The sequence below is a fragment of the Mirounga leonina genome, unplaced genomic scaffold (assembly GCF_011800145.1).
Source record: "Mirounga leonina isolate KUSES-001 unplaced genomic scaffold, KU_Mleo_1.0 Mir_454, whole genome shotgun sequence".
Taxonomy (NCBI): Eukaryota; Metazoa; Chordata; class Mammalia; order Carnivora; family Phocidae; genus Mirounga; species Mirounga leonina.
The window spans coordinates 1,410,477-1,434,349 of record NW_023270763.1 but is presented as its reverse complement, the minus strand read 5'-3'; the positions used below and the strand labels follow the sequence as shown (position 1 = coordinate 1,434,349).

Here is a 23,873-nt window from a genome sequence, read left to right as displayed (position 1 = left end):
CCATTCACCCCACGGTTCACCCCGCTGTTCACCCCCCGGTTCACCCCCCTGTTCACCCCACAGTTCATCCTAGGTTCACCCCCCTGTTCACCCCACGGTTCACCCTGCTGTTCACCCCACGGTTCACCCCCTGGTTCACCCTGCTGTTCATCCCCTGGTTCATCCCCCGATTCACCCCACGGTTCACCCCGCTGTTCACCCCCCGGTTCACCCCGCTGTTCACCCCACAGTTCATCCCAGGTTCACCGCCCCATTCACCCCACGGTTCACCTCCCGGTTCACCCTGCTGCTCATCCCCTGGTTCACCCCCCGATTCACCCCACGGTTCACCCCGCTGTTCATCCCACAGTTCACCCCAGGTTCACCGCCCCATTCACCCCACGGTTCACCTCCCGGTTCACCCTGCTGCTCATCCCCTGGTTCACCCCCCGATTCACCCCACGGTTCACCCCGCTGTTCATCCCACAGTTCACCCCAGGTTCACTGCCCCATTCACCCCACGGTTCACCCCGCTGTTCACCCCACGGTTCACCCCCCGGTTCACCCTGCTGCTCATCCCCTGGTTCACCCCCCGATTCACCCCATGGTTCACCCCGCGGCTCACCCCCCGGTTCACCGTCCCGTTCACCCCACGTACCCCATGCCTTTGCTCCTCCCGGCGTCCCCTTCGTGGTAAACGTTCCCAAGTGGTGCCATGCCCCAGTTTCCCGTGTCACACGCCATGCTTTGCTTTCCTGGGAAGCTGCACGGGGCCACTCAAGGGTGGCCCTTCAGCTGGGAGGGGCGGGTGGGGAGGGCCCGGCGGGTAGCAGCCACCCGCACCCCCATGAGAGGCACCCTGGCCCCCAACAGGACCCTAGAGGCCCCCCAGCCCCCTTCCTAATCCCTTGTTCTCCCCACGAGTGGGCCGCTCGTGGCCTGCTGTTGGTGACCGGGGAGCCCGTGGTCCTCGGCGACGGGGACAGACACGGGCAGATGGGTGTGTTACCTGTGAAGTGCATGGGGTCGAGGATGTTAGGTGTAGGCGACGTGTTAACTGTGCGCACACGGGACGTTGCTCTTTAACCAGCAAACCAGGGGAACCTGCGCAGAGAGGGACGTGGATGCTGCGGACCTTTCTGCCGGAAAAAATCCTGGTACTCTTTTTTGCTGTCACGTGGCAGCCAGGTCCTGAATGTGGTCTGTGCATTCAGTGGCCAGGTGGACTTCAGTCCCCCGGAGTCGCGTGTGGCTCTGCCACACCTGCCGGCCCCTCCCCCTGCTCTCGGCCCGGTCCCAGGCCCTCTCCACCAGCCCAGGACCCCTGCTTCGGGGACGGCAGGCACCGTGCCCCCTGGTCCCACCCACACCCTTTCCAGAAGGCCAGGTGCTAGACTCTTACTCGTTTTTTAAAAAATCTTGTATTGCTCAAGTCCTTGTTGAACACCCCGTCTTCTGTGCACCCACGAGTCTACGATCAGGAAGACATAGGCCCTGCCCCCTGAGCTCCCAGAACGGTTTGGGCGATCTCAGAGATGAGGGCACTGCTGGACAGGGCCATGGCCGCCCGGCCCCACCCACAGCCCAGGCCTTGAGGGCAAAGCTAGCCTCCCTGCGTATCAGACCTGCTGATGCCTCCTCCTTTCAGACCTGGGGCCGTGGGCCTCAGCGAGTGGTCCTGGTGGAAAGGTGGTGCTGCCGGGTGAGGCAGTTCTCCAGCCCTGGTGCTCACAGGCCATGAGCTCCTGGGCCAGCACCGGTGTCTCAGGGTAGGCCGGGGAGGCCGGGGCCAGCCTGCAGGAGCCTCTGCGGCCTCACACTCCCCGCCGACTGGCAGCTCCGTTGGGAGGTCGGACGGGGAAGCCTCTGGTCAGCAGGACTCCTCCTGGGCCACAGGCACCCCTGTGAGCAATGGCCTGACCACCAAGCCCGGGCCCCTCTGCCAACCCCCTGCTCCGCAGGCTGGAGCTTGGTGGCCTCTCCCGAGGGCCGGGTGCCAGGCTGCAGAGAGATGCGGCAGTGGAGGTGTGTGCCTCTGTGCGTCTCTCTCGGGGCCTAAGCGTCTTGTCCTTGACGCCTGTCTCCACCTGCTGCAGGGACCCGCTCGGGCCTGTGCTCCTGTGCTGTGCGGGGCGCTCAGCGGCCTCTGGAGACCCTGCCCTTCAGTCCTTGGGGATTCTCTTGGGTTCTTCCTGGATTATTTCTTCTCTTCGGTTTCTCTAGTTCTTCTTTCTGAGACTAGTATCATTTGGGTGTTGAACTTCCTGAATTCGTGCTCTGTTTTAAAAAGATTTTTGGTCTTATTTTCCATCTTTTTATTCTACTTTCTGTAACATATTCTCAGATTTATCAGCCTGTTCTTATTGTATTTCTACAGTGATGTTTCCTAAAATTTCTTGTTGTTTGGTTCCTTGCATATCCTTTTATACTTCAGACGCCTTGTTGAGGCTTCACGAGCACACTGTGTCCGCTCTGCAGCTCTCTTCTCTCCGGGCGGCCTGTTCTCTTGGCTGCTTCCGTGGTCAGGTCAGCGTGGCGGGTATAAACCAGACCTTGCTCTCTCTCAAGAGTGTGGTGGGCCCGGCCATCTGCTCACGGTGCAGGTGGGGCCCGGAGGGCTCTGCTGGGCCACCTCACATGGCCTCGGGACTGGTCGTGTCTTTGGGGAAGATCCTGTCTGCGAGGCGTAGGTGCTGCCGTCACCTGGGAACTGAGGGGACAGGACGGGGAAGCTCAGCATCACTATGGAAACCTTCCTGAAGGCCCCCGGTCACAGCGGTGACTTTGCACTTTATCTGGTGTTCCTTGGCCCAGAGACCCACTATTTTCTCTCTCAAGAAAATAAATCTCTGATGTTCTTCTAAGACAGGGAGAGAAAAGGGTGACGGGAAACACAGAGATGCTGGCTTTTCCAAAGATCTCCATGCCCCCTTCTCGTCAGTCATCCCGTTCTGCCATGCCCTCCCCTTGTGACTCCAAACCCTGCATGACACACAGGCGGGCAAGACCTGGAAGGGGAGCGAAGGCGGCCCCCATGGGGCCCTGGGACTTGAGCAGCGTGGTGGTGAGCTCCCCGAACCCCTGGACCAGGAGCTGCAGAGGCTCTGACCCGGACCAGCTGCAGGCACACACCTGGGAGGCTCGAGGGAGAGCCTTTCCGACAACCCCCACCCCACGACAACCAGCAGGGGCACTCGGGCCCCACAGCCCGTGTCAGCCGGGCCAGTGGTGACCCACCTTCTGCACCCCCAGAGCAGGCAGAGTGCCGGCTGTGTCCGCAGGGCGAGGGGAGCTGGCCTTCTGTGGCCCCCTGGGCAGGAGCCGCCGCCACCCAGATTTCCCTGCATCCGAGAGCTGTAGCAAGACCGCAGGGCCTGCTCCCCGCCTCCCACCGCCCCAGGCTCAGAAGGCTCAGCAGGAAGCCTGCACTCTGACCTGTAGCAGCAGGGTGGCCCTGTTTTCCCGTCCCTCGTGTCCGTGGGACCCCACTGTGTGCAGGGTCCACCTCTGCCAGCATTGCGTGAGCAGCGCCCATGGGTAGCGGGACTTGCACCTGCTTCCTGGACTCGCACTGCGTCTACACGGGGCTACCTGCCAAACACAGATGAACTCGGTTGCAGGATATGGTAAAACATCTCCGATCCTGCCCAGAGCCAGGCTGTCGTAACGTGAACGAGAGAAGACAGGCTGCAGGGCAGTGGCGTGGGCGGTAGAATTATCTGACAAGGATCGTGGAGCAGCAGTCGTAAAAACGCGTCGGCGAACAGTTATCAATCTTCAAGCAAATGAAAAAATGGTAAACCTCGAGAAAGGAGAAATTAGTTTAAAAAAGAAAAGAAGAAGAGCCCAACAGAAATTTTTGTATACCTGGAAAATCCAGCCACCAGAAATGCAGACTTCACAGGGCAGACTCAGCAGTGGGCCGGGGACAGAGTCGTGACCTCCGAGGCAGATGGATAGATGGCATCAGTTAGGAGGATGGAGGAAACAGGCTGACAGCTGACAAACGGGAGTGGAGCCGCTGGGATTGGGGCCCCGGAGATAAACATGCATTAATCGGAGCCCTGGAGGCAAGAGAAAGACTGGAGCTGGAAAAATATCTGAAGAAACAATGCCTGAAAATTCCTCGGATGCGGTGAAGGGCATGAACATACAGATTGAAGAAGCTGGGCGAACCGCACGCCAGGTACGGCCGGCGAAATTCACACGCGGCGCATCCTGATTAATATGAATTGAGAGACAGTCTTGAAAGGAGCTGCAGGGAAACGCTGCCCCGTGCGCGGGGACGCCACTGGAGCAGCGTGGAGCTGGCCTCGGGGGCCGCAGAGGCCATCCTTCACGCTCTGAAACAAGCTGTCCGCCAGGGACCGTGAGCTTCAGGGCCAGCAGAGAAGCCAGACGTCCTCGGAGTGCCGGTAACAGAGACCCTGTGCTGAGCAGCTAAGGGAGCGCCCCCAATAGAAGGACAGGTTGCCAGAGGGGAGGAGGGCAGTGGCGTGGGCTGTCCTCCCCCAGCGTTCGCTGACTGGCACTCGGTGGTCCGCAGCCCGTGGCCGCACAGGGCGGTGGCGCTCCTTGCATGCGGGGGGCCGGGCCCCGGGGGCAGCTCCGCTTCTGCTCCTCACCTTGGCGTCCAGTCAGTCATGCCGCCGGCCGAGGGACCACGAAGATGGCTCCACAGTGTCCTGCACGCCAAACCACTGTCAGTAAATACAGAGGAATCCTAAAAGCACCCAAGGAGGGCAAAAAAAGAGAAACAGAGGCATAGTCAGAGAACAAATAATACCGTGGCAGATTTAAGCAGGAGCAAATCAGTAACTACTTTTAATGGAAATGATCTAGATGCACCAGTTAAAAGATGGCGATGAGCAGGTGGATAAAAGCACAGACCTCTCCTGTTCTGCTGACGAGGCTCCCTGGGGCCACAGCCATCTAGGTAGGGTGAAAGGGAAGGGTGAAAGATGGGGCACCACTCACACATTAATTTCTTCATGTAGGCGCAGCCGCCTTAACTAATATCAGATAAAATATACTTGAGAGCAAAGAAGGTTGCTGCAGACAAAAAGGGACATCACACGAAGACCAGTGTAGCAAGAAGACATGATGACCCCAAGTGTGCTCACCCCAAACAGCACAACTTTAGGACACGAAGCGAGAAGCGGTAGGACTGACAGCAGGAACAGACGATCCACGTGCACGGTCGAGGCCTCGGCTCAGCTCAGACGGCGGGACCGCGTGAAGTCACGGAGGAACTCAGCATCACCGCCAACCACAGGGTCCGGCCGGCGTTTATGGAGCGCTCCGTGGGTCCCTCCTTCCACGGGCACCCGGGCATCACTGAGACAGGCCACGTCTGGGGTCATGAAACACACTTGGAAGCATCAAAGTTACAGAGCACGCTCTCTGACCGTACCAACCTCACACTAGAGGTAACAGGAAAACAACGGGACCATCTGTTCCCATTTGCACATTAGACGGCGCACCTCTAAATAGCCCATGTGTGAAAAAGGAAGTCTCGAAGGAGAAGTCAACACAACTGAGTGGTCACGGTAAGGCACAGACCTAAATCCACGAGACACGGCTCCGTGAGTGCCAAGGAGGTGGATAGCGCTCAAAGGGGGATGGTCTCAAACTTCTATTCCAGCCTCCAGCCCCAAACAAGCAGAAACAAAGCAATAGTAAGTGGCAAACAATAATGAAACTGAAAGGAGAGAAACAGAAAATATTACTGAAACAAAACCTTCTTTGAGGAAGGGCAATAAAATCAATAAACTTCTAGCAAAACAGACACACATGGAAAGAGAAAACAGTCACCTCTATCAGGAACGAGATGGGGATGTCCCTAGATCCCGTAGCCATCTAAAGGGTATAATGGGAGTTCTCCGGACGGTTTATACTTACAAATTCGTTACCTTAGGAGCAACGGACCAATTCCTCAAAAACCAGACTCCCAAAACTCAACCAACATGAAATCGATCATCTGCTTAGTCTTGTAAGCATTAACTAATTGAGTTCATAACTAAAATGCTTCCCCAAAAGATATTTCCATGCCCACATGGTGTCCCTAGAGAATTCTAAACACTTGAAGAGTAGTATCAGTTTTATGCAGTCTCTTCCAGAAAAAAGAGGAGGTTGTCAGGGTTTTGGGGGGAAGGGGTGTATGTGTGTCCAGGAGGATGGCGTGAGCGGCCTTCTGTGCTGACCCAGTTCTGCGTCTTGCCCTCGGTGGTTACATAGATCTGCGTGTACGGTGGGTTCTCCTGCGGGCTAGCAAGTGGGAGCCTCTGCGGGCTGCACCAGGGTCAGCTTTCCTGGGTTTGATACTGAACTGTATGTATTTGCTCCGGTTGTTACCACGGAGGGAGACTATGTGAAGAGCTCATGGTCCTCCTTATACGTTTTTTGCAAGTTACTGTAATTATTTCCTACAAAGTTAAAAACAAAACAAAAAAACCCACCTCCAGACAATCTTCCAGTTTGAGCCCTACCCTCTCCCTGTTTCCAGAAGTGACTACTGGTGGTGCCCATTCCTGAGACTGTAGGATTTTCTTGGCTTTTCCACTGCCAGCCCAGGATTTAGCTATTGGGTTATTTACCACTCCTCCATCTGCTTTCCAGCTTCTAAACGTCTATTTTGATGTTGTTCCTTCCTTTATTTTCTTTGTCCTCTTGGGAGTACAAAGTATAGAAAAAAAAGAGGAAAACGTTTACTCTTGTTTTAGTGAGATTTTGAGAAAGATTGCACTTAAATCTATGTATAGGAACCACCATCTCTCACTGGAGTCTTGGTGTTTTTTCCGTTCATGTATGTTTTATAAACAGTGAAGCACATCATTCAAACCCTGTTTTTTCACTTTGTAACCTAACACTTTCCCATGTTTTTACAGACTCTTTGTAAATATTAATGGAGAGTCTGTTCCAAAACATAGTTAACTAATCTACTTTTGGAGTTTGAGTTGTTTCAAGTTTTCAGCCGTTCAGAGCAAGCTACGATGAACATCTCTGTGCATTAACTGTTGTCCGTGTTTTGACACACGTGCAAGCATATTTTCTGGGTCTCAGAAGCCTGACGGCATTTAGACCGCAGGAGTCTGGCTGCGTCTGGGGTTCTGGTGCATCGTACTTCGCGGGTGAGGACAGCTCCTGGCTCTGGTAGTGACAGCAGTTGTAGCCAGAGCAGCTGACATCAATTCAGTACTTTCCGTGGGCCGGCTCTGCACCTGTCCGTTCTCTGTGCTAGTCTGCAGAAGTCTACAGTCCAAAGAGGGTTTTAGAAAACCGTGTTCTCCTGAGGGTGGTTAACCTGCAGCAGAACGCATCCCCGTAAAAAATATGGTGTTACGACCGCCGGAGTACCAGGGACAGACTCGTGCAGCTGTCCCCGCCGGGCACAGGTCTAAGATGGTGCGTCCTCTTTGGAGAAGGTTAAAACAATAATGAAACCAAATGCAAGCCAGTTTCCTTTTATTATCACTGTGTGCCTTCAGTTCTAAAGAAGGTCAGCAATAAAATTACTCCCCCCACCTTCACCCCCACCTAGTGCCGTAGACACGTTTGATAGATGTGCACACATGCACTTGCCGTCACAGCAAGGTACAGATAAAGTACAGAATGTTCCCAGGAGCTTTTTTATATTTTACTTTAAAAAGTATTACCCGGGGATGCCTGGGTGGCTCAGTTGTTAAGCATCTGCCTTCGGCTCAGGTCATGATCTCAGGGTCCTGGGATCGAGCCCCGCATCGGGCTCCTTGCTCAGCGGGGAGCCTGCTTCTCCCTCTTCCTGCCGCTCCCCCTGCTTGTGCTCTCTCTCTCTCTTTTTCTCTGACAAATAATTAAATCTTTTAAAAAATGATTTATATGGTAAAATTGCCTTTTTTCATGAGGGGTGCCATTCTATGAATTTTAATTGCCCCTTAGTTGGAAAACAAAGTAATTTAATCACCTCAGAATCCCCCTTGTGCCCTTCCATTGTAACCACCCACTTCCACACTGCTGACCCCTTGGCAACCATGGACACCTTCTCCATTTTTGTCAGTAATGTCTGATGAGTGGAATCCTACAATATGTAATCTTCTGAGACTGGCTTTGTTCATTTGGCATCAGTGAGATTCATCCACGTCATTACCTGCATAAAGCCCATTCTTTTCCGATGACTGTTGATTTCTAGTAAGTTTTGAAACCAGGATGTTTCAAGAACCAGCTTCGTTCTTCTTTTTCAAGATTATTTGGACTCTTCAGAGGTCTTAACCACACTAAAATCTTCCTATCCCTGAACATGGGATGCCTTCCATTTATTTTGGTTTTCTTTCATTTCTTTCTTTCTTTTTTTTTTTTTAAGATTTCATTTTTAAGTAATTTCTACACACAACGTGGGGCTCAGACTTAAAACCCTGAGATCAAGAGTCGCATACTCTTCTGACTGAGCCAGCCAGGCGCCCCTTCTTTCATTTCTTTTAGTCATGTTTAGCAGTTTTCAACATACATACCTTTACCTCCCTGGGTAAATTAATTCCTAAGTATTTTGTTCTTTTTGATGCTGTTGTAAATGGAACTGTTTTCTTAGTTTCCTTTTGAGATTATTCATTACTAGTAGATAGATATATAACTGAGTTTTACATAATTGATTTTGTAGTTTGCAGCTTCCTGAATTCATTTATTAACTCTAACAGGTGTGTGTTTGTTTTGCAGATTTTTAGGGTTTTCTAGATTGTGGCAGCTGCAAATACAGTTTTATTTCTTTCTTTCTAATATGGAAACCTTTTATTTCTTTTTATTGCCTAATCGCTTGGGCCAGAACTTCTAGTAGTATATCAAATGGAAGTGGTAAGAGCAGGCATCCTTGTCTTGTTTCTGATCTTGGGGGAAAACCTTTCAATCTTGTACCAATGAGATTGGTAATAGCTGTGGGTTTTTTCAAAAGTGCCCTTTGTCATGTTGAAGTTCCTCTCTGTTCGTAGCTGTTCGTAGGTTGAGTGTTGTAGGTGAAGTTGGAAGGAACTTACCCGTCTGTTGAATAAGGGTTATTGGTCTGTGGTTTTCTCGTGGTGTCTTTGCCTGGCTACAGGACCACCATGATGCTGGTCTTGTAGAATGAATCTGGAAGGGTGCCCTCTTCTTTAACTTTTTGGAGGAATTTGGGAAGGATTGGTGTTAATTCCCTTGTAAGTGTTTGGTAGAATTCACCTGCAAAGCCATCCGGTCCTGTGCTTTTCTTTGTTGTTGTTTTATCACTGCTTCTATTTCCTCATTAGTACTGTTCTGGTCAGATTTCTGTTTCTTCTTGTGTCAGTTTTGGTAGTTTGTGAGTTGCTAGGAATTAGTCTTGGTTATCCAGTCTGTGTAGAGTTGTCCACAGTCTTGTCTGGCAGTCCTTTTTATTTCCAACAAACTTAGAAGTAATGTCCTATCTTTCATTTCTAATTTTATTAGATTCGGACCTAAGTATGTCTTTTCATATCAGTTCTGAAGTTTGTTTTATTTTGGTTTACTATCGTACATTGCTATTACATAGAAATGATTGATTTTTTTAGTTATTCATTTTGTATCCTGAAACCTTAATTAATTTTCTCATCAGTTTTATGAGGGTTCTTTTGTTTCAGTTCCTTGGGCGTTTCTACATAGATATTCTGTTGTCTATATATTTGGTCGGTTTGACGTCTTTGCCGAGTGGTATGCCTTTGGTCTCCTTCCTTGTGTTTTGTGCTGGTTGGCACTTCTGTACAGTGTTGAGGTGGGATGATGAAGGTGGACACCTTTGCCTTGGTCTTGGTCTTGGGGGAGGGCATTCAGTCTTAGCCACTGAGAATGAGGTGAGCTGTAGGTTTTCTGTAGGTATCTTTTATCAGGATGTAGAAGTTCCCTTCTATTCTTGATTTACCATGAATGGATACTGAATTTTTTCGGGTCCTTTTTCCTTGAATTGACTGATAATGATCATGTGGTGTTCCTTCTTTAGACTGTCAGCATGGCAGATTCTGTTGATTTATTTTTCAGTATTGAACCAGCCTGACACCCTAAGATGAGCCCTCCTTGGTTGTGATGTATTGACCTTTTCACGTATTGCCAGATTCAGCTTGCTAATGTCTTGTTGATGAGTTTGTGTCCATATTCATGAGGGGTGCCTGTCTGTAGCTCTCTGGTGCTGTTCTTGTCTGGTTTTGTGCAGCATAATGCTGACCCAGTGAAATGAGTTGGGAAGCATCCCCTTCTCCTTTGTTTTCTGGAAGAGATGGTGTCGAATTGGCATCACTTCTTCTTTAAACGTTTGCACCCAGTAAAACCAACTAAGCCTAGATGTTTTTGTGTGTGAGGTTTTAACTAGCAGCGTAATGTCCTCACGAGTCCTAGAATTACCCAGGCTATGTCATTTATCTTGGGAGAACTCGGCTAGATTGTAGAATCGGTGCATTCCATATAAACTGTCAAGGTTCTATGTACGCAGTTGTGCACACAGCTCCTTTCTTGTCTGTCTGCAGGATTTGTAGGGGAAGCCTCGTTCCTGATATGATGACTTTGTGTCCTCTGTTTTTTCTTTTCTTGGCCAGTCTTACTGGAGGTTCACTGTTTAATTGGCCTCTTCACAGAACCAGTGTTTGGTTTCTTCTATTTTTCTCTTTGTTCTTCTGTTTTCAGTTTCACTGACGTCTGCTCTTTATATATCCTTCCTTCTGCTTGCTCTGGGTAGATTTTTTTCCCTTTCTTTCTAGTTTCTTAAGGTGGAGTCTTAGATTATGATTTGAGATCTTGTTTTCCAGTAGAAGTGTTCATGCACTGCTTCAGCTGCATGCCGCAGTGTGGTGTCGTGTTCTCGTTTCATTCACGTAAACGTACTTTAGAATCTCATCAGTCGTTTCTCCAAACAACGTGTCATTTAGATGTGCGATGTTAGATTTTCAGACTTTTACAGATTTTCCTGCTACTTGTCTTTTACTGACCTCTAATTCCATTATGGTCTGTGAGTATAGTTTGTACAGTTTCAGTTTTTAAAAATGTGCTAAGGTTCGTTAAATGCCGCAGGAATACGCCCTATCTTGGAGAATGCTTACCTGTCCTTGAGAAGGACTCTGTTGTCCTAGGGGGTGCATTATGCCCGTGTCCATTAGACCTGCCTGGCCCATGGCCCGTGCGGCCCCTTCTGCCTCAGCGTCTGCTTGTTGCTGCGAGTAGGAGTGAGGGCTCCAGCCGCACTCCCACTCTCCTCTTCTCTCCCTCCAGCGCGGCCCGCTGTTGCTTCGTGCATTTCGACATTGTGCTTTTAGCAGCAAGCACACTGAGGGTTATTGTGTGCTGCGGAACTAACCCCTTTCCAGGCACGTTCTCAGCAGTGTGTGTTTGCTTTGTGTCCATGTCACATTTGGTAATTCCTGCGAGAAGTCTCGATTCTGTTGTTCCTACGTGTGGTATGATTGGTGATCAGTGATTATGATTCACGGAGGCCCAGGTGGTGGTTAGCACTGTTAGCGGTCAGGTGTTTCTTCGTTCAGGCGAGTGCACTTCTGTAGGACCCGCGGCTCCTGCAGACCCCGCAGGTTGCCGTGTGCACGGGGAACCAAAACACTCGCTCGATTCGCTTTTCTGTGGCTCTGGGACCCAGCCCGCGGGGTCTCCGCGCTGTGTCTGCACGTTGTGTCGTCGTGGCCCCTTTTGGGTGGGCCGCTGGCTGGTCCCCTGCATCTGACGTCGACATAGCCACTTCGGCTCGCTCCCTTCTTCCTGTCGCCGTTCCTTTTTTTCACATTTCTTTCTTGCGTGAGCCCTTACTATGTGCCAGGCACTGACTCATTTAATTCTTAAAACAAGCTGTAAAAAACCCAGTATGGACTATTACTATCCCAACTTTATAGATGAAGGAAGTGAGAAAGGAGTAAGTATCTTGTCCAGGGTGATATTGTAACCTTCTTTCATGCCAACTGTTCATTTTGGATTAAGTTTTGGTTTGCAGGAGGCTTGCAAAAACAGGATAAGAGCTCCCATGGGCATGTTTCCCATCATCTCGAACATCTTCCGCTGGACACACCTGCTGTGGGCTTGTACCGTCATCCTTTGGCTGCGCCGTTCATCTGCCCGCTGACGTCCAGTCCGGGCCCCGCCTTGGTTTTGGTTACCCCTGCCTCCTCTGCTCCAGACAGCATCCTGGTCTCTCTCTGTTTCCTGCAACCTCATCAGCACTGGCCAGGTGGTCGTGGCCGTCCCCGGGCCAGGCTTGTCTGACGTGTCTCATGAAGAGACCTAGGTTTGGGCTCTTGGGAGGAAGTCCATGGAGGTGAGGCCTCCTCATTGCACAAGACCAGGGGTCCGTAACACCGACACTTCCTTCCCGACGCACATCCTTGGTTCTCATTTTATCGCAAGTCGCTCTTTCCAAACTCCGCTTAGCAATTTCTGCTGAACAGCCACGTGCCACCAACACAAGGACACGGTTCAGCCAAACTCCTTGCGCTCTGTGGTGAGGCCCACCTTTCCTCCACCTTCCAGAACATGCTCTTTGCTTCCACTGGAGTCCTCCCCATAGTTACCCTCAGTGCCCAGATTCCTGGCTGTAGCCTGTGCCCATCACCCGCTCTGAAGCCGTGTCCGCACGGGCAGGGGCTTGTCGCAGCGGCCTCCACCCCTTGGGACCAAATCTGCCTCCGCGCTTGGGCTGCCATGGCAGATGGCACAGCCCGGGCACCTTAAGCAACAGACATTTATTTTCTCCCTGTTGGAGCCTGTAAGTCTGAGGTCAGGGGGCCACGTGGTTGTTTCTGGTGAGGACCCTTCCTGGCTGCAGGCCTTGCCTTCCTGCCGAGTACTCATGGTGGGGGACAGTGTGCATAAGCCCTCGGGTATCTCTCTTACAGGGACACTTACCCCTTCACGGGGTACCACCCTCAGGACCTCAGCGAACCCTGCCTGCGTCCACGTTCCATCACACAGGGGTTAGGGCTTCAGCATAAGAATCTGGGGGGACACAGACGTTCAGGGCATTGCAGGACCCCCTCCTTGCATGGACGACCCCAGAGCTGGGCCGGCAGCCTCTCTGTGCTGCAGACCCCACTGCGAGATCCGACATTTGTTGTGTGTGGACGCGGTCACCTGTGCCTGTGAGCCCGACCCTTCTCTCTGTGCTGGAAACAGGGTGGGCGTGTGACGCACTGCACGGTCCTGAGCCGACGGTCAGGGCCCGTCGGGGAGGGGGAGGCAGCAGGGAGTGCGTGCCACGTGGGAGCAGCGGGCGCTCAGGCTGGACAGGTGCGTCATGGGCCAGTGCCGCCGGCTGTGCCTGTCCAGGCCGTTCTGGGGTCTCACCCCTGGCACCCCCTCCCCCATCGCCGTTGCGTGGTCCAGTGGGAGCGGCTAGCAGCCGCCTCTCCTTGCTGATTCCCGTGCACACCCTGCTTTGACTGGCTTCGTCTTCTCGAGAGGCGATCCGGGATGTCGTCCGGTTTGTGTAGCAGCCCCCTCGTCTCAGGAACCTGGAGGCAGTTTCTACAAACTCACGCCACGGCTGCTTGCTTTGAACCACTTGAAGGCAAAGCAGCCTTGCGAGCTTTGGAACACAGGCGGTTTATTCTCTCTCCCTCAGCGAGGTAACAGTTTGCCTGAAGAGGAGGCCCAGGGAAAGGAGGTGCTCCGTCTTAAAACGCGCAAACAAGCGTTATTTATGTGGGTTTGTTCTCTGACAGCGGCATGGATTACAGCGAGCCGTCTTATCGATACGCCTACAGCCACGCATGTGCTTATTTGAATGTAGCCCTTGAGAACATTCGCTCACGAGCCTTCAGAATCCGTAACCTGTTTTCACAGCAGCCTAGCAGGGCTTCTCATGCAGCCTGCGCCCAAGATGCAGTGGTCCTTCCCACAGAAGGCTGCTTCCCCGAGGCGGCAGGTGCTGCCCCCCCCCCACTCCTGGGGGCACCTCCTTGTCCATCCCTCGGAGAAGCCCTGACCCAGCAGGAGCCCGTCTGCGAGGGGGGCGCATGTCCGCGCTCTGGCCAGTGCTCCCGCCTCTGCGGGGGCCGGGGGGGGCCTGCAGCAGCGCTCGTGGGGGTGTGGGGTGGTGCACGTCAGCAGGTGTTTCTGCAGCTTTATTGGGGTGTGGCCGACAACAGGCTGCACATGTTCAGAGTGTAGCGTGATGTTCTCACAGACACGCACGCCCCTGTCAAACGGTCACCACACTCCAGGTGCTGGACCTGCCCGTCACCCCCGACGTTTGCTCTCGAGGGCTTGGAAGCCTCCCTTCCTCCCCCACCCCAGGCGGCCCCTGATCTGCTCTCACTCGAGCGGACTGGCTGGCGTTTGATAAAGTTGGAGAGGAACGGACTCGCGCAGTGTCCACTCTTCTGTGCCCGGCTTCACAGTTCTGACATCGCAGTGCGTGCGAATCAGTGGCGTGTTCCCGTAGATTGCCGGGTCGACGTGCTGCGGTTTGTCTGCGTGCACTAGGGGCGGGCATTCGCTTTCCCCGGCTTTCGGCCGCCACAGACAAAGCGGCCTCATGTTACAAATAAAGTCCGTGTGTGGAGATACACTCCTGTTCTCTCAGTGGCGGCTGTGTGCTGCCCTGTTTTAGGAATCTGCCCGCCTGAGTGGCTGCCCCGCCCAGCATCCCCGCCACCAGCCAACGGCCCCCAGGGCCTCCACAGCAGCACTTGGCCCGCAGCCTTTCCCACTGTACCCGGAATCGGTGCGCGGCCGCCCTGCTTGGGGTGTGCACTTTGTTTCCCTAACGACCGATGATGTTGAGCGTCTGTTTGTCATCATCGGGGGTCTTGTTCTGCAGAGTGTTCCCACTCGTGTCCAGTTTTTACTCGACGGTTTGCTCCTTGCTGAGTCTGAGCGTTCTTCGTCTGTTCTGGGTGCAGGTCCTCTGTCACATACTTGCCTTGCACGCATCTCCCCCCATCCTGCGGCTCGCCATTTCGCTGCCTTGTGAGGCTTTTAAGGAGAAATCTGTATCAGTGTTTTCTCTTTATTTGTGATGATTTGGGTATTGTAGCTGTGAAACTTTGCCTATCCCAGATTCGCAGGTTTCCCCCTATATTCTTTAGTAATTTTATAATTTTCCGACTTACATGGAAGTTTCTGTTTCCATTTTGAGTTAGTTTTTTATATTACACAATTACAGAATTGGAGGATTTTTTTTTTTTTTTTTTTTTTTAACGAATACCTAGCTGTTCCAGCACCATTTGTTGAAAAGACATCCTTTCTGGGAGCCTGGGTGGCTCAGTCAACTAAGTGTCTGACTCTTGATTTTGGCTCGTCGTGATCTCAGGGTCATGAGATTGAGCCCCGCGTCCAGCTCCATGCTCAGCGGGGACTCTGCTTGAGAGTCTTCCTCTCCCTCTGCTCCTCCTCCCGCTCATGTGCACTCGCTCTCTCTAAAATGAATAAATCTTTAAAAAGAGAAAGCATCCTTTCTATGCTGAATTGCCTTAGAATATTTATCAGAACAGGCTGTCCATGTGTAGGTGTTTATTTCTGGGCTCTGTTGTGTTTCCTCAGTCTGACTTCAGACCAAGGCTGTTTTGGTCACTCTGGCTTTATGACGATTTCTTGAAATTAGGTTGTTAGCTCTCCAGCCTTTTCCCCAATGTTGTTTTGAGCATTCTGGGCCTGTTACATTTCCACATGACTTTCAGAATCAGTTTGTCCGTTTGTACAGAGAAATGTGTGGGATTTGACTGGGATGGCTTGGATTCTCTCGAACAGTGTGGGGAGAAGTGAGGTCTTGGCAGGCTGGCCTTCTAGCCGCAGCCGCGTGTATCTCCATGTGTTTGGGCTGATGGTAATTCCCCTCCGCTCAGCGGACCCCTGCATAGTTATCAGAGGGTGGGCCTCCGACAGCTTCTCCGGATTGATCTCCACGTGCTCTGTGTTCTTGGATGCTGTGTTATGTTTTCCAGTTATCCTTCTTTTCTAGCTCAATTCCATTAGGGTCACGGAAGATACTTTGAATTACTAAAATCCTTTTCAATACGTTGAGCCTCTTTGCGTGGCCCAGCCTCTGTCTGTGTTCACGAATGTGTGTCCGCCCGAGAGGACTGCCCTCTGTTGTGGTGGTCAGAGTGCTTCCACCGGCCACTGAGTCAAGTTGGCTGGTCATGTTGTTCCTGTCTGCTTTTCCTTCTGGGGTTTTTGCTTCTCATTCTACCAGTTATCGAGAGCGTGATACTGACCTCTCTGGCTGTAACCGTGGGCTTGGCTCTCTCTCCTTGCCTTTCTACCAGGTTTTGCTGCATCTCTCTGGAAGCTCTGTCGTGAGCCTGTGTGTGTTCAGGCCGGTGTTCTCCTGGCCAGTGGCCTCTTTGTCATTGAATTTGCCTCGTGGGAGCCATTCCTGGCTCTGAAACTGACTTGGACGCCAGCGGGGTCTCCAGCTTTCTGTCTTCCCCGTGCCACTGTCTCATGGAGCTTTGCCTCTCCGTGTCAGGAGCGCTCTTTTGAGGCAGTGCATAGTGGGGCTGTTCTGCCCACTCTGACGGCCTGCGTGTAGGCGGGTGGGTAGGCGGCACACGTGTCATGTGGCGGCCGGTACAGCTGGGTCTCACTCTCTTCTTCTCGTCTCAGCTCTTCCTCTGCATTCCCCGTTCTGATTTTCTGGCTTCTTTCTCATTCAGTGGGTGTGTGTCATTATTTCATTGTATTTTCTTTTTCCACTTACTAGTTGTCGCTCTTGGCTATTTTGGGGGTTGTTTTCGGGGTTACGGTACACATCTTCCACTTACCACAGCCCTCCTGCAAGCGATGCCGTACCTTCCCACACGGGCAGCCTCGCAAGCCCGTGTGTCTGATGTTCCCCTCGAGCCCCTGTGCGTGTCACCCGTTCTAGTCAGACTTCCACCTCAGACCCCAGGACACTTTTGTTAGTGTTGTTGGAACGGTCTCTTCAAAAATTGTAATGTGCTTTTGTGTCTTGGCTAGAAGATGCCGTGTGTATATACACGGTGGAATATTACTCAGCCATAAAAAAGAATGAGATCTAGCCATTTATGACGACATGGATGGACCTCGAGGCTGTTACGCTCAGTGAACTAAATCAGAGAAACACAAATGCCGTAGCGTTGCACTCACGTGGAATTCAAAGACGAAACGAGTGATCCGATGAAACAAAACAGAAGCGACTCACGGATACGAGAACAAACTGCTGGCTACCGGAGGGGGAGGGGTGGGCAAACCGGTGGGGGGATTAGGAGCTACAGACCTGCAGTTATAAAACGGGTGAGTCTCGGGGTGTGGCGTACAGCACAGAGAACGCAGCCCAGGACCACACAGTGACTTTGTGTGGAGACAGACGGTGACGTCCATAGTCGCTACCATGGTGAGCCTTCCTTGATGTCCGTGGTCTCAGAGTCTCGGCGTCACACGCCTGAAACTCCCGTGATGGTGCTTGTCAACGGTACGTCAACTGCAAATAGAAGCTAGTAATTTCAGTGTCCTTATAAGATTCAGATGAAATTGAAAACCACGTACTTGCCAGGGTAGTCACGCTCTCCACTGCTGCTCGCTCCTTTGCGTGGATCCCAGTCCCCATGCAGGGTCCCCGTCCTGCTGCCACCAGGGCTTCCCTGGCCTCCCTCGTGGAGCGGGTCCGCTGGTGGCGCGTTCTTGTAGGTTCCGTTTGCCTCAGACCATCTTTATGAATATTTTCATTGGGAATCAGATTCTAGGTTGGCATTTTTTTCTTATTTCAGTATTTCAGAGATTTTTCTTTTTGTCATGTGCAGAGGGGGCTCTGTCTTGTGCTTGGGGTTTGTTGAGCTTCTTAGATCTGTGTATACTTTTCATCAAATTCGGCACTTTCTGGCAGTGTTTGTCCTTCTCTCCCTCCCTGTCCTTTCATCCGGGGGCTCCACCCACACGGACGTTGTGCTCCGTGAAGTCGCCCCACAGCTCAGTGACGACCTTGTGAGTCTTAAATATTCCTTTTCTTATCTGTTTTACTCGGGATTATTTTCAGTGTTTTGTGTGTTGGGTTGTTTTTTTCTTTTCTTTTTTATAGTCTTCAAGTGTGAAACCCTTTCTCCTACAGAGTCGACTCTGTAATTAGCCCGTCCAGTCTGTTTGTCAGCTCGGGTGCTGGGCCTTCCCCTCCAGGGATTGGGTCGTCTTGCTCTTTCCTCCTTACGCCGCTGAGCTGCTCAACAGCAGACTGGTGCTCCCGTGTCCCAGCACTTTAGTAACCGTTTTAATGTCCTTGGGTGCTACTTAATGTCTGCCGTTCTTGGTCGGTTTCAATTGATTGATTATTCTCCTCATTATGGGTCATGTTTTCCTACTTCTTTTAATGCCTGCTAGGCCTTGATTAGTTGGCAGACACTGAATTTTGGCTTGTTGGATTCTGAATGTTTTTGTATTCATATAAATCTTCTTGAGCTTTTTCAGAGATGCAATTAGGTTTCTTGGAAAGAGTTTGGTCCTTTCAGATCTTGTGTGATTTGCTGGGTCGTCCTGGAGCACTTCTCAGTCTAGAGATAATTATCTCTCGCTCCTGAGCCAAGACCTTCCTGAATAATCTATGAAATGTGAGCTTTCCATTCTGGCTGGTGGTGGGGAAGGCCCTGTTCCTCAGCCTGTGTACCTGCTGGGCACTGCTTCCTGGACACACTTTTTGATTTTTAAATCATGTGAATGTAGTGCCTTTCAGAAAATTAACTTTAAAAAATGAAGACAAAAATAAGACTTTCTTACGGTGAGCTGAAGCCTGCTGCTCGCCTGTGTCGGCCGCTGGCCTTCACATAGCCTCTGGGCCCATGACGGAGGAGGGACGCTGCGCGGTCCCCTGAGCCTACTTCCCCCCCAGCCCGCATCTCTCTCCAGGCCATCTCCGTGGTTCTGTGTCCTCTATGACATGTGGTCACACCTCCTGGGAGTGGACCACCAGGCACAGGACACGTGCAAGCTCCTACCTGTCCTGCCTCCGCTTAGCCACCCCCCCCCCCCCCCCCCCCGCCCCGCGCCCGGCGCCCCCCCCCTCCAGAACCATCTTGGTCAGAACAGACACGTGGGCTGCACTCCCGGCCGGCGTGAGAGAGACACACACCCACACACACCCACACACACCCACACCCACACACCTGTCTGTCGGAATGGATGGGCGAGCTGCTGTGTATGTCCTGATGGTCCGGCTCTTCTTGCAGGTTGAAGATTGAGGAGCTGGAAGGGGAGCGCAGTCGTCTGGAAGAAGACAAGAAGATGCTGGAAATGCAGCTCGAGCGGTTCACCCTGCAGGTGCGTACTGGCGGGCGGCCACGGCTGGAGGCTCCTCCCAGAGCTCCGCGTTCTCCCGGCAAGCATGCCCTGCCCTCCCGGCTTCTTCCTGCATGTCCGTGCCTCCCGCACGCACAGACGTCCCGTCTTCTGGGTCACCAGACTCAACTGAGCTGGGGCCCTCCCGGACGCACGCACCCCTGGCTGGCTGAGAGCATGTGTCCCAGAGCCCAGCACAGAGGGTGTCCCGCCTTCGGGCCGCGTGTCACCAGCCCATGGCCCCGGGCCTGTGCTCCACCGGCGTTCTCCCCTCCCCCTGCACTGGCCACCTCCCGTGGGAACCTTCTCTGTTTGGGCTCGTATCCAGGACCGTCCCCACCTGCCTGCAGCCGCGAGGTCACACTGCTGTTCACACCGTTCACTCCGACTTTGTTTTTCACTGTTATCCTCCTGTCTAAATTGTTCCATGGCAAGGAACCTGCAGGTTTGTGATTACCCAGATTTTGGACAGGCCATTGGTTTTATCTTGACACCTATTAGAAGCAAATCAAATCTCTTTTTTGTTACCGATTCTTGGAGTCGGGAGAAGTGACAGCTCTGATGAAGCGAGGTGCCATGAGCCGTGGCTCGCAGCGTTCAGCTCTGGGAGCCGCACTGGTTTAATTGGGCCGCGGTCCTCAGAAGGGAGAGCTGGGCTGTTGGCAGGTCCACCCCAGCGGCCCATCAGCCGGGCCCTGTCAGAGCAGGGTTGGCGGGTGTCTCCTGCGTGTCCAGTCAGGAACAGCCTGTGAGCGGGGCTCGTGGCTGCCCAGGCCCCCCCACCGCGTGATGGGGGTGCAGTGAGTCCTGCTGGAATCTTTCCCTTTTTCCTGCCTCTGGGCTTCCAGGCCTTTCCCAGGGAGCCCGCTGTGGCTCTTGGCAGGGTTTCTGGGGTGCGGTGCAGGTGAGCACTGTGGCTGATGGACGTTCGTCATCCTGGGAGATGGGGTGTCCGGTGCTCTTCCCGCGTCTGGTGTTCCTGGGTGGAGATACTTTGAGCTCCACGCCGACCCTCGGGTGGGGCAGAGGTCTTGCAGCAAGTCCTGGAGCTGCTCACGGCCAAGGGGCTGGGCACCTGCTCACGGGGGCAGGTGGCGTCCGTGTCCATGGGAGCTGGGGGGGCCCGGGACAGGCTTGTGGGGCCAGGTTTCCGTCATGCTGGGGGCTCAGGTGCGTGTGCGGGGATGTGGCGGTACTCCCTGAGCTCGGCCACGGCCTGGGGCGGGGGTGGCAGGGCTGAAGCGCAGAGGAGTGGGTGGTGGAGGCTTCTAGATAGCCTCGCACCGCTGCCTCCTCTGCTCTGGGGGTGTCCCAGGCCTGGGGACGTTTGCTGGTCCCGCGGCAGTGCCGTCTCTGACCTTGAGCGGCAGCAAGAGGAGGGCCGTGACAGTCTGTCCATGTTCCCGCTTGCAGCTCGAGTCCGTGAGGGCCGTCCCCGCACCTAGACTGGGGCTCGTCTCAGGAAGGTCGGCCACGCACCATCACTGTGCTCTGCAGACCTCTCCCTGTGTCCACGGTCCTCAGTAGGAGGTCCTGATGAGGAAACGTCCGGTCAGGGAGGAGCAGTCGTTCGGTCGAGGGCACCCAGCAGGAGAGGCAGAGCTGGGCGGGGCACCCAGTTCCCTGTCTCCTGGCCCGCTCCCCCCGCCGGCCGCGCCAACCCGCATCTGTCGTGTGGTGCTGTGGGCAGGCACAGGTTGGCGCCCCAGGGCTTAGCTGACTGCTCCAGAGGGCGTGGGCGCTTGCCGTGGAAGCAGCGGTTGTGTGACCCCGACGCCGTCCCTTCTTCCGGCTCACGACGAGCGCCGGTGAGCCCAGGCCCTGCCGAGGGTGCAGAGACACGGGGCTCCGCCCTGGAACCCTGACCCCCCAGGACAGACAGGAGTGAAGGCGGCGAGTCAGGGCAAGGTGAGCGGCCGTGCGGGTCACGCAGAGCGGACAGGAAGAACTTGGGTCTGGCCGGGGTCCAGGCAGCCGCGAAATGGGTGTGAAGGCGGCTTGGACGCTCAGAAACAGGAGGGCATCGTGGGGTCCTCAGCTGGACCTGTCCCGTCCCTTGCCCGGGTGGCTTTAGGCATGTTGGCTTTCCCACGTGAGCCCCCACTTCGTCCTTTATAACTTTGGGATAACCATGTGCACGTGGGGGTGCCTGGGGAGAGGAAACGCGTGTGGAGGGCAGAGACCTCACCCCTTCACCTCTGCGCCGGGGCCTGGGAAGCAGCAGGCCTGCCACGGGTGTCTTCGCCCCCGCTGCCCGGCGAGCCCCACGCAGCCCAGCCACGGCCGGCAGGGCGCTCCTGTGCGCATGCCCTCCCCCTCTCCCCTCTTCCCTCTGCAGACAGGCTTCGAGTTGGGCCGCTTCGAGGAAGATTGATTAAAATCAGCTGCAGTTTGACTTAATTGGGAACATATGCTTGGAGAGGGAGCGCCACTAGTTAGAACTTCTTGTAATCAGTTCACAGCTGGTTGGTGAGGCAACAGCTCCCGTTCCCAGTCCAAGCCTGCTCCTCGCTCTCCGGACGGCGTGGGGCGCGGGCTGCGGGGGCGGGGCCATTCCCACGCTCGACCCGGTGCCCCAGCCCACGGAGGGGCCCCCACCAGCCGCGGGGGACTGCTGCTGTCTCGTGCGCGCCCCCCTTTAGAGATGGGGAAACCGAGGCCCACAGCCAGCGCATGAGTGGCTGGCTCACAGACCCCTTCTGTAGAGGCAGGATGGGCTGGGCCAGGTCCAGATGTCCCGGGGCTGGGAGTGGGCAGGCCACCTGGACGGCTGGGCCTGGAGGCAGGGGGCGCCCTGTGCTTCCCGTGTGGCTGCCGGAGCCAGGGGCTGGCCGCCACGGCCCTGGGCCCCCTGCTCCCTCCCACCCCGCCCCTGCCCCGCACACCTGTCCGCGGCGGGCCTCGGTTTCCCAGAGCCAGGAGAATGATTGCGGACTGGCAGTAGGACTCACGTCCCATTGGCCTCTTCTCGGTGGGTGGGCTCTGGTGCGGGTGGGGGCTGCGGCCCTCACCGTGGCCTGTGGCCCTGGCCTCAGGCCACTTTGGTGACCGCGGTGACAGCTCCCAGGCCGGCCGAGCAGGGCCTGGGCCTCACCAGTGTTAATAGTAACGCTGCCGTCCCGTGCCTTACCTTGACGACACCCGTGCTTTCCCCATTCGTGTTTCTGATAGGCCAGATGTGGGGACGGTGACAGCCACGGGCCACATGAAGCTCTGGAGGTGCAGCTGAGAGGGGCGGCGGACGCGTGTCTGTCAGCAGCCCTGGCCGGACACCCGAGTGCACAGCACAGCCTGGCCACACGCTTGCGCTCTGGGCCCTCGGCCCCCTGGGTTTGCCCTAGCGCTTGATGAGCATTCTCAAACGTACAGCCGGGCGAATTCCTCCGTGGAGACCCGCTTACCCACCACCCACATCCGGGCACGAGCATCTTACTGTGGGGGCCTCCTGATACCACCCCTCTGCCATCCATCAGTGCTTTTACATTTTTCTGATGCATTTTAAAGCAAATTGCAAACATCTGCACCCTTCCCTGTAAATGCTTCAGCATGTAATCAAGCAGAATTCTTCTCTGGGAGTGGAGCCCACGTCTCACTGCCCCTCCGTGCTGCCTGATCACGCTGCTTATTCAGCCAGGTGACCATCAGGGGTGGGCGCAGGTCCCACTTCCCCCCCAGCCCACCCCGCGCGCCGGCTCCCCCGGGGCTGGGTGGGGCTGCCTGTAGCCAGCCGGCAGCGCTGCTCAGGAAAGGGACCAGACTGCAGCCCAATGACATTTGAAATAAGTATCTTTTTTGGAAACGGAGTGGGTAGAAAATTGCTGGGTTGCCTGTGAGCGGAAAGCTCACGGTGCCCGTGGAGCTGTCCCCGCTCCCATCCCTGCGTCAGCAGGCAAGCAGCTCTGTCTCATCAGACCCTCCCGGCCTCCACCTCCTTCCCTCTTCTTGAATACGAGGTTGGGGGGGGTGCTGCCCTCCCCACCCTGTGCTGCCCTCTTCCCTCTGATGCTGTGACAGGATGGCCCCCCGGGTGCCCACTGGTTCCCTCCACCTGCAGGTTCCTCCTGCCTGGCCCGGGCCCCCCCCCGGGGACAGACCTCCCCGCCCCCACCTGCCAGGGAGCCCTGAGCCGAAGGCAGGCCTGACCTCTGCTTCTGAGAACCCTCCTGCTCTGTTCCCCTGTGGCCTGTCTGGCTGCTGACCACGCCCTCGGGCATGTCCTGCCCCTGGCTGGCCCTCTGCCCACACTCCTGCAGTGCTCTCTGGGTTCCTTCCTGGAGGGGCCGAACCCCACAGGCCATGTGCTGGGGATGCGTGGGTGGAGGGTGAGCCCCAGAGGGGGTGACCGGAGCAAAGGGCTCTGTGTATGGCATCTGCGTGTGTGTGTGTGTGTGTGTGTGTGTAAGATAAACTTCTGGAGGGAGATCATGGGATCAGAGGGTACCTGCACTTACTCTGGTAGATTCTGCTGTGGGACGGCGTCGACCGCAGCCTAGGAGAGCGCCGGCTCCCCGCGGCCTCACCAAGAGAGCGCTGTGACGCTGGGAGATCTTCTGCCGGTGGGGGGGGTAGGCCAGTATACTTTCAACCTTCCGTCCTTTCATTACACGCGGGAGTGAGGGCCCTTGAGTACGTTCGTGTATGCTAATGTCCGTGGTCCGTTTCTC

The 23,873-nt window shown here is 54.5% G+C and overlaps 1 protein-coding gene across 11 annotated transcripts in view; it reads left to right on the top strand.

Moving 5' to 3' along the window:
- MAD1L1 (mitotic arrest deficient 1 like 1) overlaps nucleotides 1-23,873 on the top strand; it is a 312,404-nt gene that overhangs the window by 207,328 nt on the left and 81,203 nt on the right. For all 11 annotated transcript variants that reach the window (XM_034988250.1, XM_034988249.1, XM_034988247.1 and 8 more), the window contains one exon: nucleotides 19,101-19,191. In XM_034988250.1, the coding sequence (XP_034844141.1) occupies nucleotides 19,101-19,191 (91 nt within the window). The remainder of the gene's footprint in view (nucleotides 1-19,100; nucleotides 19,192-23,873) is intronic.